Genomic DNA, 22,007 nt, shown 5'->3' on the forward strand with positions numbered 1-22,007 from the left:
ATCTCTTTATTACATAAATATGTCACGAGAGAATGTACTTCCTACCTTATACGTGATTGGCAAGATATTTGTTGACCCAGTATATTAACAAACAAAAAACTCGTTATGCTCAAATCTAAAAGATACAAAACTCTGCTACTGCAAACCCCTGCTTTCAGCGCCACATGATAGCGACCCCTAATACACAGTTATATCACTGAATGCAATGTACTGACCTTTTTAAAGAGACACGACCCTAAATCATTGTCTTGTGATCTTGCTTTTCAGTGTCATCATAATCTCATTCTAAACATATGATATACTTTTTTGACACCACAATCCACAAAGCAAGTCCTGCAGGCTCCAGTTTTATCTTATCTTGATTATTGTCCGGTCATATGGTCAAGTGCTGCAAAGAATAGTCCTAGTTAAGCTGCAGTTGGCCCAGAACAGAGCCGCAAGTCTTGCTCTTCATTGTAATCAGAGGGCTAATATTAATACTATGCTTGCCAGTCTCTCTTAGCTAAGAGTTGAGGAAAGTCTGACTGCGTCACTTTTTGTTTTTATAAGAAACATTGTTTTGGAAATTCAGAATTGTTTGCATAGTCAACTTACACACAGCACTGACACACACACTTACCCCACCAGACATGCCACCAGGGGTCTTTTCAGTCCCCAGGTCCAGAACAAATTCAAGGAAACGTACAGTATTATACAGAGCCATGAGTGCATGGACCTCCCTTCCATCTTATACAGGCAAATGAACAGCAAACCTGGTTTCAAAAAACAAATAAAGCAACACCTCATGACAGAAAGCCTCTCCCCCATGTGACCTACATGTTGTGTGTATGTACTAACATGTATGTGTAACTGATAGATGCACACACACACACTACATGTTAATGTTTTTAAATATATGTAAATTGTAAAGTATTTTGTCTGTAGTCTTTTTCATCGGCTAATGGGGATCCTAAAAAATCTCAAATGTATTTGTCCAACGGGTGGTTTACATTTCTTTATTGCTCTGACCTTTTAACCTGTAATCCAAATGACCTGTGGGCTGTTTAAATTGGCGTTTTAAAATTATTATTGACCTTTCATTTAATAATGCAATGTTCATTGTCATGGTTTCCATGATTTGTAAATACACAATTTATGAGAAAAGACAGTTACAAACTATTTCATTTATTGAGTTAAAATAATGGACATTTCTTGACACATACAATTATAAATTGTTATAGGATTACTATTAGGACAGTGACTGTAATAAAGGAGACCATAAAGTGCAGTGGTACTTACCATAACTGCTAAATGTGTAAATTTGACAAAGAAATCTAGTGCAAAACTCCCAATTTCAACTTGAGTGAACACTGAATGTAGATAACAGAAATAATTGAGTCTAGCCATCTCAAATACTGCTGCATCATGCAGAAACAGTTTCTATGTACAGCATCAGGGCATTCAAATAAGCCTGTAGATCACTTCAGAACCGTAGGGCAAGGATGTATACAAAATTGCATGAATTCAAATAGTAATGCATCTTACGCCTCATGTCCACTGAGATCCGGCAGAAGTAATTCATTGTCAATGGAGCAGGCTGCACAAGGCTGCGGTGCGTTCCGTGTACCGCATGCGTTTAATATTTTCAACTCGTGTGTGGCTTTACAGTGCGGTGGAACAAACGGAAGTACACAGACTCCAACTAGCTAGCTTTTATCTAGTTGAAAAGCAAAGTACATGTGCGTCAAAAACGGTAAATGCGGTAAAAAAAAACGCATGCACTGCATCGCAGTACTACATTTTACATTTTTGTCATTTAGCAGACGCTCTTAACCAGAGCGACTTACAGTTAGTGAGTGCATACATTTTCATACTGGCCCCCCGTGGGAAACAAACCCACAACCCTGGCGTTGCAAGCGCCATGCTCTACCAGCTGAGCTACAGGGGACCCCTATATGACAAGGGAACAACAGTACCACCTTTATCATTGTCAATAATTCCACTTTGCCCATATTGTTGATGAAGAATGTTAAGCTCACTGGTGTGAGACCAGTAGTACTACATTTTACATTTTTGTCATTTAGCAGACGCTCTTAACCAGAGCGACTTACAGTTAGTGAGTGCATACATTTATTTAAATTTTTTATACTGGCCCCTTGTGGGGTGTCACTACAGATCCGGGTTCGATCCCGGGCTGTGTCGCAGCTGGCCGCGACCCATGAGGCGGCACACAATTGGCCCAGCATCGTCCGGCACCTCCGTACCTTCGGGCTCTGATCAGTCCCTACACCCAAACGAGGGCATTGCGTTCATCCACCTCTGGCCTGCTGGCTCCCCTTCCTCTGCGGAAGCATAGTTCCCGCTCAGCCCAGTCAAAACTGTTCGCTGCTCTGGCACCCCAATGGTGGAACAAGCTCCCTCACGACGCCAGGACAGCAGAGTCACTCACCACCTTCCGGAGACATTTGAAACCCCACCTCTTTAAAGAATACCTGGGATAGGATAAAGTAATCCTTCCACCCCCGACCCCCCCCAAAAAAAAAAAAAAAAAAGTGTAAAGTGGTTATCCCACTGGCTATAGGGTGAATGCACCAATTTGTAAGTCGCTCTGGATAAGAGCGTCTGCTAAATGACGTAAATGTGCCCTTGAGCAAGGCACTTAACCCTAATTGCTCCTGTAAGTCGCTCTGGATAAGAGCGTCTGCTAAATGACTAAAATGTAAATGTAATGTAAATGTCCGGGTTAGGGGAGGGTTTGGCAGGCTGGGATGTCCTTGTCCCATCGCGCTCTAGCGACTCCTTGTGGCGGCCGGGTGCATGCACGCTGACATGGTCGCCAGCTGTACGGTGTTTCCTCCGACATGTTGGTGTGGCTGGCTTCCGGGTTAAGCGAGCAGTGTGTCAAGCAGGGGCGGCCTGTTCAAAAGGCCGATATGGGCGACGCACTGCCAAACGGGAAAAGGAAGGGATTTTTTTTCTAATCAATTATATCACGGCAACAGTAGTTATCAGTGTTGTAATCTATACGTCTGATCTGCCACAGTGCCACACTGCCACTAAATGTCGAATCAGGCTAAAGTCGTGCTTCAAATGGCTCCCCCCCCTTTTGGGGCGATTTCAGTCAGGTTGAAAATCGCCCAGAAGTCTGTAATAGACTCCCATGTAAAATCTATTTTTTTCAAATTTCAGAGCCTTCAATACAATCTCAATGGGTGTCTGTGGGCTTGCACTTACGCGCTTTCGTCATACGTTACGTAACCATGAACGTAACTGAGAAAAGAGTGGATTGTTTGAAAGAAGTTCCTTTTTGTCGGCGAACAAATGGAGATAAATTGGCAACGAAACAATTAGGACCTCCCAGACCAAATTTAATAATTCAACAGGTTTCTACTAAAGGCGGAAAGTCCTACACCCGAGGATTTTCCAAAAATTGGTACGAACGAAAAAAGACATTGCCACTCACTCAACTGGATGACGAGGGATACAGGCTAGCTGTCCGCCGCCACAACGATGAGGTTAGTGTTGATAATCACAAGTTTACTGGATGTGGATATGGTGTAATAAAGGCAGTTTATTCAGAGGTAAATATATCTGGAATCGCGTTCACGGACCCGTTCGTCAAACTCTTAGGGAGCTATAAATTAAGCCCCATTACTTACCATATCAGATAAGAGAAATTGCTGCAGCTACATATATTTTACATCCTGGCCCTACATAGTTCACTATTTGCATCACTTACCAAAATATTACATGTGGTCATATATGCTTGGAAAGTGGAGATGCCATAGAACGTCAAAAAAGTAAACATTGCTGGAGACACATTGCCGTTTTGGAGAAGACATCGCGTTTGCTAGCGAAGAGATTTGTTGTGGCAAATGAACTTGGGCTGGGAATTGCCAGGAACCTCACGATAAGATATATGCATCAGCATTGCGAGTCTCATGATTCTATACGTATTGCGATTCGATACTGTGATTTTATTGCGCACCATATGTCTGTTGCAGAGCGATCAGAAAGCCATGAGAACGAGTTTTGATCAGTCATGGAAATAAAAGTGCTGAAAACAAATTTGCTCCCAATGTGAAAATATTGAGAACAAGCTATGAAGGAACAATAATGGTGTTTTGGTGCAGGTACAGCCAACTAGCGCTAAAATATTGCGATATTGTCAATACAGTATATCGTAAAGTATCACTATGTAACTCGATTTCTTTCACCCCAATCCCTCAAATTAACGGTAAATAACTGAATTGTTTGTCCCACATTTAGCTAAGATGATTAGCTAGCCAGCTAAAATGTTTTATTTAGTTAGCAGTCGCATCTACAATAGTTTACTGTCAATAACATGTCTCCAAAAATGACGTGGTGTCTCCAATTGTGTTGACATTTTACAATTGCAATGCGCATCCATGAGTATCCACTTTCTGTAGCTCAGCTGGTAGAGCATGGTGCTTGTAACGCCAAGGTAGTGGGTTCGATCCCCGGGACCACCCATACACAAAAATGTATGCACGCATGACTGTAAGTCGCTTTGGATAAAAGCGTCTGCTAAATGGCATATTATTATTATTATTATTATTATTATCTGAAGAGAGCCCCGAAACATTGTGTGCAGACATTTTATGCAATAAATGAAGTAGGTTCAATCTAGTAGTTCTGATCTTCTGATTGGTCCTGATGAGTTGGGCGAGGTCCCCTGCAGGCTACTGTCACTGTTGCATTGGCTCTGAGTCGGGTTCTCTGTCTTCAAATGTTCAGCCTAAGAGAGGGGATTTTTGTGTGTGTGTTTAACAGTGATGATGTGTGTGTGTGTGTGTGTGTGTGTGTGTTTAACAGTGATGATGTGTGTGTGTGTGTGTGTTTGTGTGTGTGTGTGTCCTCAGAGCAAGAACTCGTGAGTTGGAAGAACTGAGAGGCCTATGGCGTGGGTGTTGTCCTTGGCCACCTGCTGACAAGGCTGACAAGATAGGACCCTTTTGTCCATTGTTATTGGATAGGAACAGAACTTATAACCAGCTCCTGACCTAAATAGATCTTAGCACAACATTTTACTCAACATATCATATTCCATATTCACTATAACAAATATATTTACTACGACATTAGCAAGAACCGCCACATCCTCAGCCGGCTAATCCAGTGTGTGAAGTTTTGCGGAGTGTTTGAGTTAGCTTTGCGAGGCAAAGATGAAACTGAGGGCTCCACCAACCCTGGTAAGCCAACACTTTTGAGATCAGTCAATAAATGCTTCTGGTATTGACTTATATGCTGCCCCTGTCTTCATGTTGTTGCTGGACATATCTTTTTTTAAATGTGTGTAGGTCACCTAAATCATCAGAAAAATTGCCCCTCCTGAGAATTTTTTCAGGAGCCGCCACTGGTGTCAAGAAGCAGTGCGGCTTGGCGGGGTCGTGTTTCGGCGGGAGCATGGCTCTCGACCTTCGCCTCTCCCGAGTCCGTACGGGACTTGCAGCGATGGGACAAGACTGTAACTACCAATTGGATAATCACGAAATTGGGGAGAAAAAGGGGTAGAACCTACCACAAAAAAAAAAAATTGCGAAAAAACTAATATGCCTATGCGTCTGGTGGACATCGGGCATTGGACATCCTTGTGAACTAAAGCAAGGACTATCAAAGGTCTTCAAAGTGAATAGCCATAACATGCCATTTTTGGACACAATTCCTCATACAAACACATCCAGCAAACACCATTTCAACATGCCTGTTACCAAATTAATACAATTGATTAAAGAGTATAGCCTACTTGTGAGCAGTCACAAAAATATATACAGTGGGGGAAAAAAGTATTTAGTCAGCCACCAATTGTGCAAGTTCTCCCACTTAAAAAGATGAGAGAGGCCTGTAATTTTCATCATAGGTACACGTCAACTATGACAGACAAAATGAGAAGAAAAAAATCCAGAAAATCACATTGTAGGATTTCTAATGAATTTATTTGCAAATTATGGTGGAAAATAAGTATTTGGTCAATAACAAAAGTTTCTCAATACTTTGTTATATACCCTTTGTTGGCAATGACACAGGTCAAACGTTTTCTGTAAGTCTTCACAAGGTTTTTACACACTGTTGCTGGTATTTTGGCCCATTCCTCCATGCAGATCTCCTCTAGAGCAGTGATGTTTTGGGGCTGTCGCTGGGCAACACAGACTTTAAACTCCCTCCAAAGATTTTCTATGGGCGGCAGGTAGCTTAGTGGGTAAGAGCGTTGTGCCAGTAACCGAAAGGTCGCTGGTTCTAATCCCCGAGCCGACTAGGTGAAAAATCTGTCGATGTGCCCTTGAGCAAGGCACTTAACCCTAATTGCTCCTGTAAGTCGCTCTGGATAAGAGCGTCTGCTAAATGACTGTAAATGTAAATGTATGGGGTTGAGATCTGGACACTGGCTAGGCCACTCCAGGACCTTGAAATGCTTCTTACGAAGCCACTCCTTCGTTGCCCGGGCGGTGTGTTTGGGATCATTGTCATGCTGAAAGACCCAGCCACGTTTCATCTTCAATGCCCTTGCTGATGGAAGGAGGTTTTCACTCAAAATCTCACGATACATGGCCCCATTCATTCTTTCCTTTACACGGATCAGTCGTCCTGGTCCCTTTGCAGAAAAACAGCCCAGAGGCATGATGTTTCCACCCCCATGCTTCACATTAGGTATGGTGTTCTTTGGATGCAACTCAGCATTCTTTGTCCTCCAAACACGACGAGTTGAGTTTTTACCAAAAAGTTCTATTTTGGTTTCATCTGACCATATGACATTCTCCCAATCCTCTTCTGGATCATCCAAATGCACTCTAGCAAACTTCAGACGGGCCTGGACATGTACTGGCTTAAGCAGGGGGACACGTCTGGCACTGCAGGATTTGAGTCCCTGGCGGCGTAGTGTGTTACTGATGGTAGGCTTTGTTACTTTGGTCCCAGCTCTCTGCAGGTCATTCACTAGGTCCCCCCGTGTGGTTCTGGGATTTTTGCTCACCGTTCTTGTGATCATTTTGACCCCACGGGGTAAGATCTTGCGTGGAGCCCCAGATCGAGGGAGATTATCAGTGGTCTTGTATGTCTTCCATTTCCTAATAATTGCTCCCACAGTTGATTTCTTCAAACCAAGCTGCTTACCTATTGCCGATTCAGTCTTCCCAGCCTGGTGCAGGTCTACAATTTTGTTTCTGGTGTCCTTTGACAGCTCTTTGGTCTTGGCCATAGTGGAGTTTGGAGTGTGACTGTTTGAGGTTGTGGACAGGTGTCTTTTATACTGATAACAAGTTCAAACAGGTGCCATTTATACAGGTAACGAGTGGAGGACAGAGGAGCCTCTTAAAGAAGAAGTTACAGGTCTGTGAGAGCCAGAAATCTTGCTTGTTTGTAGGTGACCAAATACTTATTTTCCACCATAATTTGCAAATAAATTCATAAAAAATCCTACAATGTGATTTTCTGGAAATATTTTTCTCAATTTGTCTGTCATAGTTGACGTGTACCTATGATGAAAATTACAGGCCTCTCTCAACTTTTTAAGTGGGAGAACTTGCACAATTGGTGGCTGACTAAATACTTTTTTCCCCCACTGTATATTTTTTTTACCCAAAAGAAGAAAAAAAAAAGAAAAAAAAAAAGAATATCAGCAACCTTCTAGATAGCGGCTAAATGTCCACAATTCTCTGGTTTAATAATACAAATATTTGGTCAAAAATCAAAACATGTCTTAAGTATTTTATTTGGTATGTGAAGCATAATAAATTGGATATAAGCCAACAAAACAGAAGAGTAAAAGTGTTGTATTAAACAGCATATTGTACCCTTACATTAAGGGTTAGTTTGTTGGGGTTGTGGCTGTGCAATTCATTTATAAAAAGTAAAGCCACCCAACATGAGAACAAAATGTTTAAGTCATCTTGTAGTGTAGGAATAAAACATGTATACAAGTGCTACAAAAGCTACAGTAAATATTTTAGCTGTAAAAAGTACATACACAGCATTGTGTTAAAATATGAATATTTAACAAAATAGTTGATACAAAAATCCAATGTATGGGACTACATTTAAAGCATTTAATAAACACACACACAAACAAAAGTATGTGGACACCTGCTTGTCGAACATCTCATTCCAAAATCATGGGCATTAATATGGAGGTGGTCCCCCCTTTGCTGCTATAACAGCCTCCACTCTTCTGGGAAGGCATTCCACTAGATATTAGAAAATTGCTGCGGGGACTTGCTTCCATTTAGCCACAAGAGCATTAGTGAGGTCGGGCACTTATGTTGGGCGATTAGGCCTGGCTCGCAGTCAGCGTTCCAATTCATCCCAAAAGTGTTCGATGGGGTTGAGGTCAGGGCTCTGTGCAGGCCAGTCAAGTTCTTCCACACCGATCTCAACAAACCATTTCTGTATGGACCTGGCTTTGTGCACGAGGGCATAGTCATGCTGAAACAGGAAAGGGCCTTCCCCAAACTGTTGCCACAAAGTTGGAAGAACAGACTTGTCGAGAATGTCATTGTATGCTGTAGTATTAAGATTTCCCTTCACTGGAACTAAGGGGCCTAGCCCGAACCATGAAAAACAGCCCCAGACCATTATTCCTCCTCAACCAAACTTTACAGTTGGCACTATGTATTGGGGCAGGTAGAGTTCTCCTGGTATCCGCCAGGTAGTGAGTGTTGCAACCGAGGACAGATTATTTTTATGAGCTTCAGCAATCGGTGGTTCCGTTCTGTGAGCTAGCGTGGCCTACCACTTCGCAGCTGAGCAGTTGCACCTAGACGTTTCCACTTCACAATAACAGCACTTACTGTTGACCGGGCAGCTCTAGCAGGGCAGAAATTTGACTAACTGACTTGTTGGAAAGGTGGCATCCTATGACAGTGCCACGTTGAAAGTCACTGAGCTCCTCAGTAAGGCCATTCACATGTCTGTAGAACTTGTTCAGTTTATGTCTCAGTTGTTGAATCTTGTTATGGTCATACAAATATTTATACATGTTAAGTTTGCTGAAAATAAACGCAGTTAACAGTGAGAGGACGTTTCTTTTTTTGCTGAGTTTAATATATATATATATATATATATATATTTACGTAACTAGAATCAGTGAATCATCTGTGGATCCATAAGGAAGGGCTAAGGATCCAAATTTGCCAGCACTGAAAGCAGAGTATAGACAGCATGTACAAAGAAACTTCACTTGAACTGTGTCATAGAGCACATTATGCTTTTAAGGTCATTTGTCACGTGAATGATGGTGAAGGGAAAGGGTTATGCCAAGTGTCTTATGTCTATGATAGCATTACATGAATAGCAGCATTAGATGGGTGGTTGGCAAAATAGTTCAATGGAGCGTGACTGAAATGCACTGTCAGCATTTAGAGATAATGTGAGACGGAAGGGTAGGAAAGAAAACACTTGGTCTGTGCCATCGCTCTCAGTCTCTGGGCATCTTAGCAATGCGTCACTGGTCCCGAGCTTCATACAGCAGTTTGGCAGCCTGTCAGGGAACAGAGACGTAGTACAGGCAGAACTATTCAAAATAACTATTAAACCATATACACACACAGTACGCAATGGCAGGTCTGAAGCTTGGATATCACAACATAAATTCCAGTAGTAGCAAATATAATATTCCTATTAAAACACAAGCCAGCCTGTTAAATGTGGTGTACCTTGTGCATAGCAGCCAGCCATGAGGAGGCGGTCTTCTTGTCGTCTGCTGCCTCCATGCGTAACTGCTGGGGGTCCTGAGAGCCAGTGGGTTTGTAGTGGAGCAACATGCCACTGGCCCTGGAGTTTCCTCCTGGACCCAACACACACAGTTAAACACAGCCTGGTCTCAGACTAGACATAACATAACATAGTAAATGGTAGAGCATGGCGCTTGCAACACCAGGGTTGTTTATTCGTTTCCCACGGGGGGCGAGTACGAAAAATGTATGCACTCACTACCTGTAAGTCGCTCTGGATAAGAGCATCTGCTAAATGACTAAAATGTAAATGTATGGTTACATAAGACAGATTGTTACTTAGGGTGGGTGAGTGTATAACATGAACGTCTATCAACCCAAAGGTGCGAGTTCAAATCTCATCACGTACAACTTGAGCATTTTAGCAACTTTTCAACTACTTACTACTTTTTTGCTACTTTGCAACTACTTAGCATGTTAGCTAACCCTTCCTCTAAGCCTTTCAGCTAACCCTTTCCTTAACACTTTAACCTAACTCCTAAACTTAACCCTAACCCCTAGCCTAGCTAACGTTAGCCAGCTAGCTAACATTAGCCACCTAGCTAGAATTCGTAACATATCATATGTTTGGCAAATTCGTAACATATTGTAAATTTTACAACTTCGTAACATATTGCACGTTTCACAAATTCATAACATATTAATACAAATTGTAATTCGTAACATATCATACAAAATGGGTGATGGACATCCACAAATGAATACATACCATACAAAATGTAACATATAATACTAAATGGAGTGTCTCGGATTTCCATACAGAATAATACGAAATGCTGAGACCAGGTTGTTAAGCAAGGTACAGTAAAACACACTCACTATCTTGGGATGTACATGGGGATCTGCCCCATGGAAGCATGCATGGGACACGGATTTTAAGAACGTTGCCTTTGTTCTACCACTGATATAAAATGCATGTACGGTACTATGATAACAAAGGCATCCTTATCAAAAGCAGGGCCACAAACTCTGGAGGCAGATGAACTTATGATGAGGAGGAATAATGGAGAGTGGGGGACAAGGGAGTATAACAGCGCTAACCTTCAGAGATATACTGACTGTCCAGCAGACTGGTGTAAGTGTGAATGTCATTCTCTAAGACCAAAAGGAGAAGGGCCAGGCCGCCCAGAGGCAGAGTGAGAGAGGGAGAGAGTGTGTTAATATTAAAGCAGAGAGGAAACAGTCAGGCACAACCACCACCTCAGTATACCTACCATGCTGTTATATCAGTTAAGGGCTTTCAAATCAATACAATGAAAAGACACAAAGTCAACAGAATTTTACTGTGGATTTATGATTACACTTCCGGTCATAAAGAGGAGATGGAGCTAGTTCCTCCACCCACCGGAATCCATGTCTCTTAATCAATAAGCATTCAACGAGCTGCACAGTATCGCTGCTGTACTGTCATCATACTGCCCTCTGTACTGAGAGCAATCAAGCCAGGCTGAGCGAACAACCAGAGGACATCTGATCCAGAGCCTTACCTTCAGGGGTGGACTCCTCCGTTAACACCTGCATACTGGAGATCCGAGACAGCTCCACCTCAAAATGGCTTTCCCCATCAAAGAAAAGATACCTGAGTGGAGAGAGGAGAGAGGGAGAAAAAAGAGAGCAAGAGAGGAGGTGTCAGACAGTGATGTACTGAAAGTCTTTCAACTGGAAAATGTGCATTTTCTAAAGTGGTTCTATCAAAGCACAGATACAGTATATGTCCTTCCAGCATTAACCTAAATAACTATATATTTTCCCTTTGTGTCTGTGTAAAATGTAAAACACTCACGATACCTGTGGTTGTTGGAGAGACGACACATCATGGTCTCAGACTTCTTTGAGGTGCCCAAAGTGACAATAAATGAACCACCTGAGTATGACAGAGAAGTCATGTTACCAGTGAGTCAAATCAAAAAAGCATGCCAATCAAAAATCATTCTATAATAATCCATCCAACTGTAGATACCTTACAGTCCATTGGTGTTGTTGTACTAATGGATAATCTTGGTAAACCCAGAACTAAAATCTGTCTTAATTTGGTTGTTTACGTAGTCTGTACACAAGAGATTATACTAAGGATACAGCATTGATTGATCATGCTATCTGGCTAACATGACCCCATTAGTCCAACATGCTTCAAGGCTTTCTCTCTAGGTCCCCGCCACTGCAGCCAGCCCTTGCCCTGGAGCTCACCATGCTGCTAATGGATATTTCATTATGGGCCTGGCTGAGTGAAGCAGAGTGGAAGGGCCTATTTATAACTACACTGGTCTGCACCGACACAAAGGGATAGATCGGGGCAGGACAGCATCACCTCAGGCCTAGCCCTGCTCACAAACCACCCTCTACACACAGATGTTAACATGGACAGGTCTGTGTGTTTGGGTGTCCTCCTTACACCATTGATTCATTCCTTTGAACTCACCTCCCATAAGCACTTTGAGCTGTTTGTCGTAGAACTCCATTTCCTTCTGGGAGACCAGGCTGCATTCGCCACACTGCCGGACTGGGTCGACGAAGCACATCCTCGGCAGAGCCACCTTCTTACTGCAGCACTTATCACAGAAACACCGGCCACACCGCCGACAGTGGTGCTGAACATCAACAGAACAAGAGGAAGGGAAGCAGAGGTCATAACAGGCAAAACCATGTATCCTATTGGCAAAAGCAACATTTTGGCTCAAAGTCAGGTAAAATAATCAACTGTATTTTATCTGATACACTACATGACCAAAAGTATGTGGACACCTGCTCGTCGAACATCTCATTCCAAAATTATGGGCATTAATATGGAGTTGGTCCCCCCTTTGCTGCTATAACAGCCTCCACTCTTCTGGGAAGACTTTCCACTAGATGTTGGAACATTGCTGCGGGGACTTGCTTCCATTTCAGCCACAAGAGCATGAACGAGGTCGGGCACTGATGTTGGGCAATTAGGCCTGGCTCGCAGTAAGAGTTCCAATTCATCCCAAAGGTGTTTGATAGGGTTGAGGTCAGGGCTCTGTGCAGGCCAGTCAAGTTCTTCCACACCGATCTCAACAAACCATTTCTGTATGGACTTCGCTTTGTGCACGAGGGCATTGTCATGCTGAAAAAGGAAAAGGCCTTCCCCAAACTGTTGCCACAAAGTTGGAAGCACAGACTTGTCGAGAATGTCATTGTATGCTGTAGCATTAAGATTTCCCTTCAATGGAACTAAGGGGCCTAGCCCGAACCATGAAAAACAGCCCCAGACCATTATTCCTCCTCCACCAAACTTTACAGTTGGCACTACGCATTCGGGCAGGTAGCGTTCTCCTGGCAGACTTCCAGATGGTGAAGCGTGATTCATCACTCCAGAGAACGTGTTTCCACTGCTCCAGAGTCCAGTGGGGGCGAGCTTTACACCACTCCAGCTGACGCTTGGCATTGTGCATGGTGATCTTTGGCTGCTCGGCAATGGAAACCCATTTCATGAAGCTCCCGATGAACAGTTGTGCTGACGTTGCTTCCAGAGGCAGTTTGGAACTTGGTAGTGAGTGTTGCAACCGAGGACAGAATTTTGTTTTGCTTCAGCACTCGGTGGTCCTGTTCTGTAAGCTTGTTTGGCCTTCCACTTCGCAGCTGAGCCGTTGTTGCTCCTAGACGTTTCCACTTCACAATAACAGCACTTACAGTTGACCGGGGCAGCTCTAGCAGGGCAGAAATTTCACGAACTGGCTTGTTGGAAAGGTGGCATCCTATGACCGTGCCACTTTGAAAGTCACTGAACTCTTCAGTAAGGCCATTCTACTGCCAGTGTTTGTCTATGGAGATTGCATGGTTGTGTGCTCGATTTTATACACCCGTCAGCAACGGGTGTGCCTGAACTAGCCGAATCCACTAATTTGAAGGAGTGTCCACATACTTTTATATTTATATTGTATATTATGTTATGGGATCATAGTAAAGCAAATCAAACCTTTCTTGTAAGGAAGTCATATTTTTTGTCACACTGCATACAGCTTGGGCACTGAAAGAGGAACAGGACATCAGCCAATACTTTTGGTTCACTCAAGTTCAAACATGGACACAACAATCTGATTCAGTTTAAATGGATTACCGAAAGACCTCTCCTTTGCACTAAGACGATCACAAACTTAAGGCTTACAGTAACATACCCACAGACAATGAGGTAGCCTTACACTGTGACTGTTTTAATACCACCACATGTACACTGATCTTTAAGATGCTGTGACCATTCAAACACACATGGGTGAAGAGGCAGTAAGCTGTGACAAACTGCTGGACAGGTTTACTGTAAGGTTCACTACACAGCTATGACCCATGCCCATCCCCCACATTCTCACACACAAGCGCGCTGCCTCTATTGTTCTCTTCCTTTGACATTCTCTTGCAGTCCAGTGCCTCACTGCCTCCCTAAACCGGACACAAAAAGGGCAGCATCACTGACAGCAACTCAAGTGATTGCCAATGTGGACCCATGTCTTGATCATGATTAGCCTGGGTAGCCACTAGTGGGCTTTATGGATCTCCACTATCGTCTGGGCTTGATGTGCACACCAGGTAATATACTCGTGTCCCCCAGCGACCAGTTCGGTCATAAAACATTCTCCATTAAGGCTGCAAAGGCTTCGATTTCCTCAACTTGATTTAATTGGGAGAAGGTGGGTAAAAAATTTGTACTTTCTTTATGATGGAGGCGAAAGAAACGCGCACCTATTTAGGCGAGGTGCTGGCTAACAGAGTAGAACACTTGAAAAAGAACAGGAGAGGCGCACACTCTAGGAGCTCAGATGCAATAATTTAATAACTAACGTTTCTACAGACAAGCTGTCTTCATCAGGGTATAATGACAAACACTGCGGGTCACTAGTTTTATATAGTGTCAAAGGACACACACAGGTGTCTGTAATCATGGCCGGGTGTGGCCTGATATCATTGGTTAATTCACAGATAAACAGAACATACAAAAAACATGAATAGATAGCATACGATCATAGATACAACTTGGCTACATAGGCCCACAAACATTTACAATGAATAGCAAAATCACAATAATCACAACAATGGCATCAAATCGAAGTCTACGTTGGGAGCAAGGGTCTTTAAATTAAAGATCCAGGCAGCTTCTCGTTTTAACAATAAGTTATCGAGGTCACCCCCTCTCCTAGGGAGGGTGACATGTTCGATGCCGATATAACGTAGGGACGAAATCGAGTGGTTCGCTTCCAAAAAGTGTGCAGCGACTGGGTACTTTTAATTCGCGCTTTGTTTTACCCACATAATTTTTACCACAAGGCCAAGTTATAAGATAAATAACTGCCTTAGTGGAGCACGTAATAACACCTTTGATTGGGATCGGTTTCCCTGTTTGGGGGTGTTTGAAGGATCTACATTTGTAAGTGCCATTGCATTGAGCGCAGCCATTACACTTGTAGTTTCCATCCGGTAGAGGCGCAAATAGATGTTTTGCAGTGAAATTTAGGGGTGGTAAATCAGAGTTTAACAATTGATCTCTGAGATTTCTGCCCCACGAGAATACGACCAAGGGAGGGTCCGAAAACACATTACCGATACTCTCATCGGATCTTAGAATGTGCCAATGTTTGTGAACGATTCCCTTAATTTGTTCAGAGCACTTTGAATAGTGTGCAGTTAGAACTCAAGAATGCTTCTTTTTGCGAGACTGTCCTTGAAAGAGATCAGGTCTCGATTTGTTTTAAATTTTCTCAATGGCAGTATTAATCTGACCATTTTTGTACCCCCTCTCCTTGAATGTTCTTTGCGTCTCAGCCATATTTCTGTCGAAATCTGATTGTTTTTTGCAAATTCTTTTGATTCGACAGAATTGGCTGTAGGGCAAACTGTTTATCAAGGGAAGCGGGTGACAACTATCAGCCCTCAACAAACTGTTACGATCAGTAGGTTTCCTGTAAAGATCAGTGTATAGAACATTATCCTCAAACAAAATCAGAAGATCAAGGAAACTGATTTGACGTGTGTCAGATTGTATAGTAAATCTCAGGTGCTTAGAACAAGAGTTTAGAAAAGCATGGAATGCCTGGAGCTGTTTTGAATCACCCCTCCATAGAACAAAAATAACATCAATGTACCGTTTCGAAATAATAATGTTAGGCAAGAAAACATTTTTGAGAGGATTGAAAATTGACTTTCTCCATGTAACCCACATACAAATTAGCATAGTTAGGAGCCATAGGGTATCCCATAGCTGTACCCTTCGTCTGAATAAAGAAATCATTTAGAAACATTAAGTAGTTGTGTGTGAGTACTATTTCAGCCAATGTTATAATGCATGCACTGGAAGGTAGTTCATTTGGGTCACGTTGCAAAAGAAAAATGTTCCATGGTTTCAATGCCGCCCTCGTGTGGAATATTTGTGTATAACGACTCAACATCAAAAGTAACTAACAAGGTATTATCAGGGAGAGGATCAAGAGATTCAATAATAGAGATCATACTGCTAGTGTCCTTTACAAAGGAGGGGAGCTGTTCTGCAAGTGGTCTAATAAAAAAGTCAACAAAGGTCGATAAAGGGGATGTTACTGCATCAATGCCCGCTACAATAGGGCGTCCTGGAGGTTTTGTAACATTCTTGAGTAATTTCGGCAAAGCATAGAAAGTGGCAATTTTAGGGTGTTGAATAGCCAAAAAGTTGTGTTCTTTTTTGGTGATTTGACCAGAACTTAAATACCCATCTAGGACAGTAAAGATAGTGTTCTGAAATTGGGAAGTGGGGTCACTTCTGAGTTTTTTGTAAAAGGTGTTGTCAAGTAGTTGTCTGACACTCATTTACATAAACTGTCCTATCCATGAGTACAACTGACCCACCCTTATCAGCAAGGCAGGTAAGGACTGACGTATCGGATTGTAAATCACGCAAAGCTTGTTTTTCATCCTTAGGTAAATTATGGAAAGATATGTACTCCTGTTTGTTCTTAAGGAGATTTCCAACATCTTTTTCAACAAGTCTGCAATATGTTTCAATAGAGTGATTGCGATTGGCTGGAGGTACAAAATAAGTCTTACTTCTGAAAGGAGTCGGAGTATGTGCAGGGGAGCAGCCTACATGTTCAGTTGAAATATCACGATTAGGGGAGCTAAAGTATTCCCTTTAACGGATGTTTCTAAAAAACGTAAACATATCTACCTTAACATTGAAATCGTCGCACTGAGTTGTAGGCACAAAATATAACCCTTTATTAAGCAAGGAGACATGGGCAGGACTCAATATCTTGCTTGATAAATTAAAGACACTCAGTCCCGTTGGTTCTGGGACCGTGTGAACGGTTCCCTCTGCCTCTGGTAGTCGTTTCTTCTTACCCCGTCGGGTACGGCATCTCGTCGGTACGAGTGACCGCGGCCACCTCCGCACTTCCGTCGGCCCAGTCTCTCGTTGGATAAAAACAACTGGCACTGGAAGCGGATGAGGCGCTGGTTGTAGAGCGTTGGTCAGACGGGAGTGGATAGAAGTTAGCGGCCTCCCTCCTGCATCTGTCATGGAGAGGAGGAGCAGGACCTCTTTTTTCAGGGTTTCTCCAGAAGCAGACTTTGTCCTCTGCCTTATCTTTTTTGTCTTGGCTGAATTTCTTGATTTTAAGCTCCTTTATTTCTGTAGACAACTTGTCCTGGAGCGCTTGGTTAGTTTTCATCAGTTCATTGAATATGCCATCATCATTAACAGCTCTTTGCAGAGCTGTGCGTTTCTCTTCAATCGTGGTAACCATTTCAATAAAATCATTTTTCAACTGGTCAACAATTAATGTCATTAAATCAATAGAGCATTTGTTCAGGATGGCACACCAGCGCTCACAGAAATCATCTGTGCGTTGTCCCATTGATGGTTATTTTTGCCACCTGAGTCCACGTGGTATAATGCCTTGACGCACACAATCACTATATGTAGATGCCTTCTCGTCTGGCGCTTAGATAAGTTTAACAGTTATTTCGAGAGGTTAGAATCCCCCCCCCGGCATGTTTCTTTATTAAACACAATTTTCCACCACCGTACCAGAGTGGCTAAATAATACCTAGGAATGCTACTTTCTGATGTTGCGCCCCGCGTTAAGCCAATCAGGTTGCATCAGTCCAGTGGAGGCTGCTGGGGGGAGGACAAATGGAATGGCATCAAACACATGGAAACCATGTGTTCGATGTATTTGATACCATTCCACTAATTCCGCTCCAGCCATTACCATGAGCCCGTCCTCCCCAATTAAGGTTCCACCAACCTCCTGTGCATCAATCTGTTGTTTACTCCTGGCTGAATGCCGGGCGCAACATCAAGAAGTAGTATTCCTTACGCATTAAGACACTAGCATGGTGGTGGAAAATCAACTCGCAAAAAAATAAAATGTATTGGTCGTGTACACATATTCCCGCAGATGTTATCGCGAGTGTTCCTAGCTCCAAAAGTGCAGTAATACCTAACAATACACGCAAATCCCAAATATTAAAAGAAATTAAGAAATATATGTACACTGAACAAAAATATAAAATGCAACAATTTCAAAGATTTTACTGAGTTACATACAGTTCATATAAAGAAAATCAGTCAATTGAAATACATTTATTCAAATCAAATTGTATTTGCCACATGCGCCGTATACAACAGGTGTAGACATTACAGTGAAATGCTTACTTACAAGCCCTTAACCAACAATGCAGTTTTTTAAATAAATAAATAAATAAAACACAATAAATAAAAAAATAGAAAAAAAATATGAATAATTAAAAACAAAAAATAAAGTGTTAAGTCAAAAAATAAAAGCTAATAACTAAAGAGCAGCAGTAAAATAAAATAACAGTAGGGAGGCTATATATAGGGGGGTACCGGTACAGAGTCAATGTGCGGGGGCACCGGCTAGTCGAGGTAATATGTACATGTGGGTAGAGTTAAAGTGACTATGCATAAATAATACACAGAGTAGCAGCAGCATATTAGGCCCTAATATATGGGTTTCACATGACTGGAAATACAGATATGCATCTGTTGGTCACAGATACCTTCAAAAACAGAATGGTAGGGGTGTGGATCAGAAAACCAGTCAGTATCTGGTGCGGCCCCTATTTGCCTAATGCAGTGCAACATCTCCTTCACATAGAGTTGATGAGGCTGTTGATTGTGGCCTGTGGAATGTGTGGAGGTCCTGGGCTGGCTTGGTTACACATGGTCTGCGGTTGTGAGGCCAGTTGGACGTACTGACAAATTCTCTAAAATTACATTGAGGCAGCTTATGGTAGAGAAATGAACATTTCATTATCTGGCAACAGCTCTGTTGGACATTCCTGCAGTCAGCATGCCAATTGCACGCTCCCTCAAAACTTGAGACATCTGTGGCATTGTGTTGTGTGACAAAACTGCACATTTTAAAGTGGTATTTTATTGTCCCCAGCACAAGATGCAACTGAGTAATGATTATTCTGTTTAATCAGCTTCTTCATTTGCCACACCTGTTAGGTGGATGGATTATATTGGCAAAGGAGAAATGCTCACTAACAGAGATGTAAACAAATTTTTGCACAACGTTTTAGAGAAATAAGCTTTTTGTGCGTATGGAACATTTCTGGGATATTTTATTTCAGCTCATGAAACCAACACTTTACATATTGCGTTTAAATTTTTTGTTCAGTGTAAATGATGGTGTGTATAAACATTATGGATAGTATATGAATAGAAAAGTTGTGTACAGCAGTAGTTATATAGGATGAGCCTTGACTAGAATACACTATATACACATATGAAGTGGGTAAAACAGTATGGCTCAGGTCCTTGATGATCTACTTGGCCTTCCTGTGACACCGGGTGCTGTAGGGTGTTGTGGAGGGCAGGCAGTGGCCCCCGGTGATGTGTTGGGCTGACCGCACCACCCACTAGAGAGCCCTGTGGTTGCGGACGGTGCAGTTGCCGTACCAGGCGGTGATACAGCCCAACAGAATGCTCTCAATGGTGCATCTGTAGACGTTTGTGCGGGTCTTAGGGGCCAAGCCAAATTTCTTCAGCCTCCTGAAGTTGAAGAGGCGCTGTTGCGCCTTCTTCACCACACTGCCTGTGTGGATGGACCATTTCACGTTGTCAGTGATGTGCACGCAGAGGAACTTTTCACCTTCTCCACTGCGGCCCCATCTATGTGGATGGGGGTGTGCTCCCTCTGCTGTCTCCTGAAGTCCACGATCAGCTCCTTCGTTTTGTTGACATTGAGGGAGAGGTTATTTTACTTGCACCACTCTGCCAGGGCCCTCACCTCCTCACTGTAGGCGGTCTCGTCGTTGTTGGTAATCAGGCCTACCACTGTTGTGTCATCTACAAACTTGATGATTGAGTTGGAGACGTGCGTGGCCACACAGTCATGGGTGAACATGAACAAAGTACGCATATTTCCGCCGTTTTTTTCCACCTTCTCGTCATTAAATCTAGTTAAGGAGGAAATCCAAGCCTTTGAAGCCTGAATGAAAAATGTCTTGTGTACGAACCGGACGCCGGTGGACACGAGCGTATTACCGGCTGTGCACATCGAGCCCACTGGCGGCTGCCCAGCTTAGATCATGATGCATGTGGACCATTATCGGCATGTATACATCATACAAAACCCAGTCACATTCTGTTAAAGGTCCCCAAAGCACACACATCCATGGGTCGCTCCTCTTTTCAGTTCGCGGCAGCTAGCGACTGGAACAAGACGCAAAAAACACTCAAACTGGACAGTTTTATCTCCATCTCTTCATTCAAAGACTCAATCATGGACACTCTTACTGACAGTTGTGGCTGCTTCGCGTGATGTATTGTTGTCTCTACCTTGCCCTTTGTGCTGTTGTTGTCTGTGCCCAATAATGTTTGTACCATGTTGTGCTGCTGCCATGTTGTGTTGCTACCATGTTGTTGTCATGTTGCTACCATGCGGTGTTGTCATGTTGTGCTGCTACCATGCTGTGTCGTCATGTGTTGCTGCCATGCTAGGTGGTTGTCTTAGATCTCTCTATATGTAGTGTTGTGTCCTATATTTGTTTTTTTAATCCCAGCCCCTGTCCCCGCAGGAGCCTTTTCGTAGGCCGTCATTGTAAATAAGAATTTGTTCTCAACTGGCTTGCCTAGTTAAAACAAACAAATATATCTATATATATCTATATATATTTAACCTTTATTTATCTCGTAGAGAAGGCGAGAGAAAAAAACTTTCAAATGAACTTGCAGTCATGTGAACAGCAATGACCTGCTGATGCATGTGGCAACTTTTGTTCTGTATTTTGGTAGAGCCTGACGCAAAGCAGCTAGCTACTTGACAATGTAGTTAGCCAACTAGTTACTGTCTACTTGTTAGCGACAACACTACAGGCAACTCTTTGGCATTTACAGCTGATTCCCTAAAACCACGCCACTTCGATACAGCTATGACCCGAAGCGACTTTTTCGTAACAGGTTAGGAGAATTAACGTAGTAGGTTAGGAAAAGTGTTAGGCGAGTTTGCGAAAATGTTCTCCTAACCTATCTACGAAAAGTCACTTCACGACGAAGTTGTATCGAAGTGGCGTGTTTTTAGGGAATCACATTTACAGCTTGCAAATTGCTGAGCATTGTTAAAACGAAACCAACACATGACAAATGAAGTAGCTAGGAAGTTATAAAAAATAAAAAAAAACGAAATGTAAAATAAAAATACAAAAACATACGCCTTTTGTCATGCAATCAATCATGAGAGAAGTAACGTTAGCTGGCTACTGTCCAGTACAGACAGTGTCCAGTAGCAGTATGCGACGCCCAGTCCGGGGGTCAAGTCCGAGCGGCGTTGCCCTCTTGTTATTTCCTCTCCAATAGTCTCTTACCTCTTTGTCCGGGACCCACTGGGGTTCATCTAACGAAAAAGGGCTGTTAAACGCTCCATTCTCCGGGACCATTCGAAGTCCACTTGGGCTTCGAACCAATTTCTTGCCATCAGGCACTGAAGACATTTTTCCAGAACCAACAACGTTTTTTTTTTTTTCGCCCATACTAAAACACACGCCTATCGTATTTGATTGACAGCGCCGTTGTCCAATAGAAATGCGTGGAGTATAATCACTGATGTCATGTGATGAACCGGAACAAACGAAAAGCAATGTTGTTTTGGTTTTCTGACCCCACCCACATTCTTTCTTGAAACTTTAGGAAAAACATCTACACAAACTAGGTTTCCATCCAATTGGCGACAGATTTTCATGCGGAATTCACAAATCCGCATAAAAACAATATCCGCATTTTCCCACCAGAGATGTTTAAATCAAATTGTTGCAGATAAAAGGCTGTGCGTGATG

General features: G+C 42.7%; 1 protein-coding gene across 2 annotated transcripts; it reads right to left on the reverse strand.

Annotated features, from left to right (window-relative positions):
- Positions 1-7,690: 7,690 nt before the first annotated feature.
- LOC311103176 (zinc finger FYVE domain-containing protein 21-like) lies at positions 7,691-21,740 on the reverse strand. 2 transcript variants are annotated; one of them, XM_084144725.1, is made up of 8 exons: positions 21,540-21,740; positions 13,660-13,710; positions 12,145-12,313; positions 11,514-11,589; positions 11,213-11,304; positions 10,767-10,820; positions 9,648-9,778; positions 7,691-9,472 (listed from the first exon to the last, which is right to left on the reverse strand). In XM_084144725.1, exons 1-8 carry the CDS (start codon positions 21,702-21,704, stop codon positions 9,437-9,439), a joined length of 774 nt encoding a protein of 257 aa, XP_084000851.1. In that variant the 5' UTR covers positions 21,705-21,740; the 3' UTR covers positions 7,691-9,436. The 2 variants fall into 2 exon arrangements, with proteins under 2 accessions (XP_084000851.1, XP_084000852.1); XM_084144726.1 differs by lacking the exon at positions 10,767-10,820 and having other exon boundaries at positions 21,540-21,739.
- Between the last annotated feature and the right edge of the window lie 267 nt (positions 21,741-22,007).

This window comes from Coregonus lavaretus, assembly GCF_964263955.1.
Source record: "Coregonus lavaretus genome assembly, chromosome: 27".
Taxonomy (NCBI): domain Eukaryota; kingdom Metazoa; phylum Chordata; class Actinopteri; order Salmoniformes; family Salmonidae; genus Coregonus; species Coregonus lavaretus.

Coding starts and splice junctions, on each gene's coding strand:
- LOC311103176 (XM_084144725.1), bottom strand. CDS start 21,704: ATGGGCGAAAAAAAAAAAAACGTTGTTGGTTCTGGAAAAATGTCTTCA. Junction 11,590..12,144: donor GCTCAAAGTGCTTATGGGAG/GTGAGTTCAAAG, acceptor TGTCATACTCAG/GTGGTTCATTTATTGTCACT. Junction 10,821..11,212: donor GGAGGAGTCCACCCCTGAAG/GTAAGGCTCTGG, acceptor TTTTGGTCTTAG/AGAATGACATTCACACTTAC.